General features: G+C 42.8%; 1 protein-coding gene across 1 annotated transcript in view; it reads right to left on the bottom strand.

Moving 5' to 3' along the window:
* Positions 1 to 1507: 1507 nt before the first annotated feature.
* Positions 1508 to 7801, bottom strand: part of LOC147899511 (uncharacterized) — a 64886-nt gene continuing 58592 nt past the window's right edge. Inside the window, exons 7-9 of the mRNA XM_087378693.1 lie at positions 2644 to 2706; positions 2371 to 2489; positions 1508 to 2221 (exon numbers count right to left, since the gene is read on the bottom strand). Of these exons, the coding sequence (XP_087234819.1) occupies positions 2125 to 2221; positions 2371 to 2489; positions 2644 to 2706 (279 nt within the window). The 3' untranslated portion in view covers positions 1508 to 2124. The remainder of the gene's footprint in view (positions 2222 to 2370; positions 2490 to 2643; positions 2707 to 7801) is intronic.

Raw genomic sequence — 7801 nt, 5'->3', positions numbered from 1 at the left:
AATCCAATCCACTCTTCAGAAACCCCCTCAAGTATCTATCATGATGCTAAGCTTCATCACTTTGTGAGCAGCCTGGTAATGGTTTTCGGCAACCTCGGAGCAGTCTACTCTAGCTTGCTCAAGACGGCCATATTTTTCTACAAATGGAACCATATGGCACAACCTTCCAAGCCATGGAATGGTATCGATGTCCTACGAGAAGGCAACAGCAAGGATAGAGATCATCTGGCCAGGAAGCCTTCTCACAGTCGAGGTTAAGGACGAAGAGAAGTCCTTGTTTAATTGGGCGAGTATGAAGAATTTGACAAGCCTCGTAGAGAACAAGGACGATAGACTTCACAAGCACCGGAGACAAACGCTTGGTAGGGAATGAGCAAACGTTTGGCTAACAACACCAGCAACCTTGATACCTTTATCTGTCGTGATCCCAATCGATAGAGATCATCCAAGAGATAAACTTGTATATGCTTTCCATGGAAGAATATCATGCAGACATCTTTCCAATAGTGCTACAATTTTAGACCTTAGGAAGAAGCTAGATTTTTCTAGCAAACACTCTAGCCCTACGATCAATCCAAGATCAAGGGCTGATGATAGTACAAGTGGCTCAAGGAGAGCTGAGAAAACCAAACTTTCCCCTAGGCTGCCTGCCATAAAAAGAAGGATACCAACCCATCTAATCCCAGACACTTGCCCTTGTGCAGGACAAGAAGTGTAGTCATGAATTTGAGATTGGTGAAACATGCATCCAATGAGATGCTCATGTCCTATTTCACCAATGCTAAAGTACCCTACCAAACTCTATATCTAGCATGATTCTCAACAAGCAGGATGACAACCTCACAAAAATCAGCGCCACGCTTATGTATCATAAAGAACTTTGATCATTAATCATTAACACAAAGCATTTGAGAAGGTACAAACTAGCTTGAAGATTGCACAAGGGATAGTTAAAATGAAAGAATTTTTAATGTGCCCTTAATGAATCCGTAATGAAACCAATACAAGCTATATTTGTCATTAGTGTGTGTCTAAATATAAAAAATATTGGACCACAAGATCTTTCTCCATACAAGCAAAGTTATATCCCGATCATGTTTATGAAAAATCAAAGCAATTTGCTATTCTTGGAACTTCATGCCAATGAAGTTGGAGAACAATAAACAAGGAATGTAACAGGTTGAATTTTGGCAATGTTGAGTGGGCTATTCAAATATACAGCATTTCATTATGGGTGATTCCCTAGGAGCTTATGAAATATCAAATTCGATCTCTTGATGTGTACACGCGCTCAAGTTGAGGAGCATCAAAAAAGCATTTGCAAGTACTGATGATCTATTGGCATTTCCATGGCTGTACGAATGATCCAAAGATATATTCACCCAACAGCTTAGCTATTAAATCAAGGCTATTTAATTTCAGATTAAGATAAAGAAATCAGATTTCTTCAACTCCATGTGAGTCATATAATCCGCAAACTTATTGATCATGCACACCCTAAACTAAAATTTTACAGGCAAAACGGTAGCTTGGTATGTATCTATGACGTAGAGTTGGATGAACATACAAAGGATTCCAATATATAGGTTTGACACCATTTCAAGCGTTCCAATTTGAGAAGACATTCTGGCTCTTTGTTAAATCTTCAAATCGTCTTTGAAAAAAAATTATGATTTGGTCTACTATTCACTGAATAGACATTCACTACAAAGTATCATCGATAATCACTGCCTCTGAATGGCCCAAGCAACACACTGTCGATCGACGTGAATCATTGTAACAATATATTCTGATGCTGGTCTACTGGGAGTGCCTTGACCGACTACTACATCCAAAAGGACAAAGGGCTCTTTAAATGTGCATGTCAACCTTCCCTATGTACATAAGAAGTAGAGCTTTACAATAGGATGAGGGGGATCTGATGCCACTGACCCATATCAAAAATAGGGAGTGTCAGCTCAAAAGTCAGCGTGGCAGGTCCAAAGGCTGCCCCTAGACTAGTATGGCATGTGAGCACCTGCACAGAGACCTTGCCGTTAAAAAACATTGTGCTCAATGCTTTCCCTGAAGAATTCTATCTGAATAGGTCATCATGGACCTCATTAAGGGGAGCAAGCAGCTCTCTCAAGCTGTGAAGAGCCCAATATCCTCAAATTGCAGCTGCATTTTCTGCATAGCAGCACACTCTATTTGTCGAACTCTCTCTTTAGATATGCCCAACCTGTAGAAAAGACGACAAACTCTGGATGAACCACAAGAAGCCTCTAAGAATGTCGATGGAAATAGACTTCTTTCATGCCTTCACATCCAGACAACATTCATGTATTGGAAGAAACAACTAAACCACAAGGATTAGCTCAGAACACAAACTTTTGGCCAAGAGTTTCTAAAGATGAGCGACCACTGCCCTCTGTATCAAAACCGTAGTGCCACCGAATAATCAATTGCTCTTTTGGAGTTAACGTTGCCATCCAATTCATTAAACTGTCCTGAACACCATCATATGACATGTTTCAATTCCATTAACTCCCAAAATTAATAGAAATTTATCATAATTTAACCACAAACCCAGCATTCCACCCTTGCATCTTCTACACAAACCAAGCAACAGACACAAGCTGAAATTTTGAAAAAAGAAATTACTCTTTTTTGCTCTTCATCCAACAAGGCCCACGGTTGATAATCAAGATTTTCATCAGAAATAATCTGTCGACACACCATTGGAGAGAAATTACGTCAGTCACAAGACTTAATCAATCCATACAAAATCAAAATTACAAAACATTCCCATCAAGAAAAGGCACTTTGAACTAAATAAGATAAGGGGAACCAGAAAACACAAGTTTTTAATGTGCAAATTTCACATTGTGGAACAGCCTTACAGGCAGCATTGAGAATGAACAGCCTTACAGGCAGCATTGAGAATAAGATAAGTGGCTGCTCAGCATACATATCCCTTGGTTGCCTCTCACCTCCTACACTTCCATTGGCTACCTCTCCATCAAAGAGCTACAAAGCATGAGAAACCCATGTTGCATCAACCCTCTGGACATCCGCCCAGATGTAAATCCTCACCTGTACAGCAACACCGCTAGACCCTCCTTGAGGCATATAAAACCAAAGGGTTGCACCCTCTTCTCCATAAGTGATCTGAACGTCACTCTTGCAGGTAAAAATCGACCCCAAGCAGCACGCTCAAGCCATAGGGGCATGAAAGGGACTGACGGGGGAAGAAGAGCAAGAGAGAGAGAGTGAGAGAGAGAGAAGACTCAAGGTGTGCGGGTGTGAAGTGATGAGCCACACCACAAACTCATTTGTTTTTATTAGGATTAGGTTTACCCTATGACTGTCTTAAGACAGTCATAGGTGTCCTATCTTTAATGAAGGGTTGGCAATGTGCCTTTACCCCAACAACCTCCCACCTAAAGGCCAATGTGCCTAAAGGGGAGAAAAGAATAAAAATTACAGCAATATACAGTTACTGTATACAAGACCATAAAATAAGAATGGTCTCATCCTAATCCCATGATGTGGCGGCAATGTGCAAACCGCTCTGTAGGCAAGCTCTTAGTGAGCAAATCTGCAGGATTATCATCAGTATGCACTTTCACAAGCTCAAGTCGCTTGTCTTCCAGTACCTCCCTGATGAAATGATATTTCACTTCTATGTGCTTGGTCTTCTGATGAAAGACCGGATTCTTTGCCAACATGATAGCACTCTGACTATCACAATGCAAAACTGGCATATCTCCTGTAATGCCCAAATCTCCCACCAGCCGAGTAAGCCATATTGCTTCCTTGCAGGCCTCAGTGGCTGCAACATATTCAGCTTCAGTGGTTGACAGTGCAACACATTTCTGCAACCGAGACACCCATGATATAGCACCTCCTGCAAATGTGAAAATATAACCGGTAGTAGACTTCCGGTTATCTGCATTCCCTGCATAGTCTGAATCTGTAAAACCATGCACCAATGCATCCTGCCTACCATAGCATATGCACAAGTCTTTGGTACCCTTGAGATACCTCAAGACACCTTTCACTGCTTCCCAGTGCCGCTTGCCTGGATTTGCCATATACCTGCTGATGACTCCCACCGCAAAAGCAATATCCGGACGAGTGGCAACCATGGCATACATCAAAGAACCAACTGCAGATGCATACGGAACCTTGGCCATTTCAGCCTTATCATCATCTGATCTGGGGCTGTCCTTACTGCTGAGTTTTAAATGTGGAGGCAACGGGGTACTAATAGACTTCCCCCCCTCCATTTTAAAGCGCTGCAGTACTTTGTCAATGTACTCTTTCTGTGACAGAAACAAAAGTCCCTTGGACCTGTCACGAGTAATCCGCATGCCAAGAATATGATTTGCATCACCCAAGTCTTTCATGTCAAAAGACTTATGCAGTTGTTTCTTCAAAGCACTAATCTCATGCTGACATTTACTGGCAATAAGCATGTCATCCACATATAGAATGAGTAGCATCAAACTGCCATCCTTTGCCCGTTTGGTGTACAAGCAATGATCGGTCTCACACCTATGATACCCTTGGGACTGCATGAAGGCATCAAACTTCTTGTACCATTCTCTTGGCGCCTGCTTGAGTCCATACAAGCTCCTCTTGAACTTACACACAAGCTGCTCTTTCCCTTTAACAGCATATCCCTCTGGCTGACTCATATAGATCTCATCATGGAGATCTCCGTGAAGAAAGGCTGTCTTCACATCCATCTGACATAAATCCATGTCGTCATGAGCAACAAGAGCTAACACTGCTCTCAAAGTAGTCATCTTGACTACACGGGAAAAGATCTCATCAAAGTCAATGCCCTTCTCCTGCTTAAATCCCTTGGCAACCAATCTGGCCTTATACCTAGATAAAGCATTTGAATCCACTTTGACTTTGTAAACCCACTTGCATGGCAAAACCTTTCTGCCTGCAGGTAACTGCACCAAGTCCCATGTATCATTCTGAACTAGGGAGTACATTTCTGACTGCATGGCTTTCTCCCACTTCTTTTTCTCCGTTCTTCCCATAGCTTCCTTGAAGCTGGAAGGCTCACCACAATCTGTCAGCATGATAAAATCAGCCACATTATTGGCTCCTGGAACAAACCTGGCAGGAGGCCGTTGTACACGGGTGCTCCTTCTAACAAAATGTTCCGGATTAGGCTGCTGTCCAGCCTGTTCTTCATGCATGACAGGTGGCTGTACCACCATATCTGGCTGTTCTACAGCCCCATCTGCTGGCACATCCAGTGGTGCATCATTGGCAAAATTATCTGGCTGATTTTCAGCCTGTATACCCTCTTGAACAGGGTGATCTGCAGCAGCCTGCTGCTGCATATAAATGGGCATTCTTTGCTGTCCAACATCATCATAAATAACCCTCCTGTATTCCACAGGTTGCACGGGTTCCTTGTGTACACTATCCTCTTTAAAGATGACATCATTGCTGCGTATAATCTTCCGTTTAACGGGATCCCATAACCTGTACCCCATTTCACCTTCGTCACCATAACCCATAAAGATGCATCTGATAGACTTTGGATCCAGTTTGGTGCGTAGTTCTTTGCGTACATGAGCAAAGCACTCGCAGCCAAATACACGTAAGTGCTTATATGAAGGTGGCTTGCCAAACCACACCTCTTCTGGCACTTTCAACTCCAAAGCCTTGTTTGGCGACCTGTTAATAATGTGAACTGCTGTTTGCACGGCTTCTGCCCAAAAGCCATGGGGTAATGCAGCATAAGACAACATACATCGAACCGTCTCCTGAATAGTTCGATTCATACGCTCACTTGCACCATTTTGAGATGCATTATGAGGGGCTGTGAGTTCCTGTTTGATGCCCTTAGCTTGGCAAAACTGCACAAAAGCATGTGACACATACTCACCCCCATTATCGGACCTGAGGCATTTCAGCCTGCGACCTGTCCGATTCTCAACCTGAGCAACAAACTTCTTGAAAGCATCTAAGGCATCTCCCTTATGCTTCAAGAAATAGACCCACACTTTGCGTGTGGCATCATCAATGAAAGTAATAAAATATTTTGCACCCCCTAGTGATAATTGTGGCATCTCACATAAATCAGTGTGCACTAGATCAAGTGGTGCTCTATTCTGGGGAGTTCTCCTCTTATGAGGAGTCACAGAATGCTTGCCAAATATACAATGATCACAAGTAGGCAAATCTGAAAAAGAAAGAGGCGGCAGATAACCCAAACGTGACAGTTCTTGCATTCCTTTAACAGACATGTGTCCCAACCGGCTATGCCACAATGAAACCTTTGGTAGCTCGGTTATGGCAACAACATGATTACCACACTGGAAACATAAAGAGGGTACAAGGTATCACTCTTAAAACCCTCAGCCACTACAGTCTGGCCATCAGTAATCACCCATTTGGAATCCCCAAATGTGGTGTGGTAACCACTGTCATCCAATAAGCCAGTGCTAATCAGATTTTTCTTAATTTGCGGCACATGGCGGACACCATCAAGCATGAATATGCGTCCATCAGGAAATACTATTTGTATACTGCCAATCCCTGCAATCTAACATGCATAGTTGTTCCCAAGATGAACAACTCCTTGAGTACCTGTGTAGGAAGTAAACCACTCCCTATGAGGAGTAACATGAAAAGAGGCACCTGAATCCAAGAGCCAGGTGTGCATGTCGTGACCATCAATAACCAAGGCATGTGTTATTACAGCAGAAGAGCATAAAACATCATGTATGTCACTGTCACTGTCCTCTGCTGCAACATTCACTGCATCCAAGTCATCTGCCTTGGCCTTGCCTTTGCCTTTGCTTGCATTTCCTGCATCCTTTGTTTCAGCCTTCTTGGCATTCTGATCCCGTATGAACTTGAAGCACTTAGACTTCACATGTCCCTTCTTGCCACAATAAAAGCATTCAATATCCTTTTTACCACGGGACTGACTTCGGAATTTGGACTTACTAGCAGATCTCCCCTTCTGCTGAGTTCTGCCTCTATCCTGTACCTGCAAAGCATTTGAAGACTTGCTGCCCGCATTATTCTTCCTGCTCATCTCCTCCATAAGGAGAGAGCTCTCTACATCAGCATATATAAGAGTGACATTTGAATTAGACAGGGTGGTCTTGAAAGTGTCCCAACTCTCAGGGAGGGTACACAACAAGAAAGTAGCCTTGAACTCCTCATCAAGATTCAACCCCTGTGCAATCAGCTGTGTAAAGATGGCATTGAACTCACTCAAGTGTGAGGTCATAGCTGTACCTTCCTTCATGCGAAGATCAACCAGCTTCTTCAGCCAATAAACCTTACTGGCTGAGCTCTTTTGGGCATACAATTCTTCTAGTCTTTGCCATAGACCATAAGAGGTCTTTTCAGCCTGAACATTGAACACAAGAGTGTCTGAAATAGTGAGCATGATAGCTGCCCTTGAAGACAAATCAAGCTCTTCCCAGTCATCAGCTGCCATGTCAGATGGTTTGACACCCTTCACCCTTATGGGCTTAGCAATCTTCTTTAACAGAAGTACATTCAAGCACTGTTCTGCCCATAATGCATAGTTGTGTGCTCCTTCCAGTTTCTTTATGTTCAGAATTGAAGAATCACTTCCCCCTGATGCCATATCAGATAAGGAAAGTACCTAACTCCCTGGAAGTTAAAAAAAAAAGACTGAATAAAAATTCTGATTTCTCAAAAAAAACCTGCTCTATTCAAGAGCCAGAAGCACTCTCAATGGTGCTGTTTTTTACTGTCAGGAAAATCTGCAGCAAAACAGTAAATGACCCTGCAAATACTGTACCTT

Source organism: Dipteris shenzhenensis, chromosome 8 (assembly GCF_047967505.1).
Source record: "Dipteris shenzhenensis isolate YYH24624 ecotype China chromosome 8, Dip_SZ_1.0, whole genome shotgun sequence".
NCBI lineage: Eukaryota > Viridiplantae > Streptophyta > Polypodiopsida > Gleicheniales > Dipteridaceae > Dipteris > Dipteris shenzhenensis.
The sequence above is the reverse complement of the archived record's forward strand: the minus strand, read 5'-3'. Positions and strand labels throughout refer to the sequence as shown.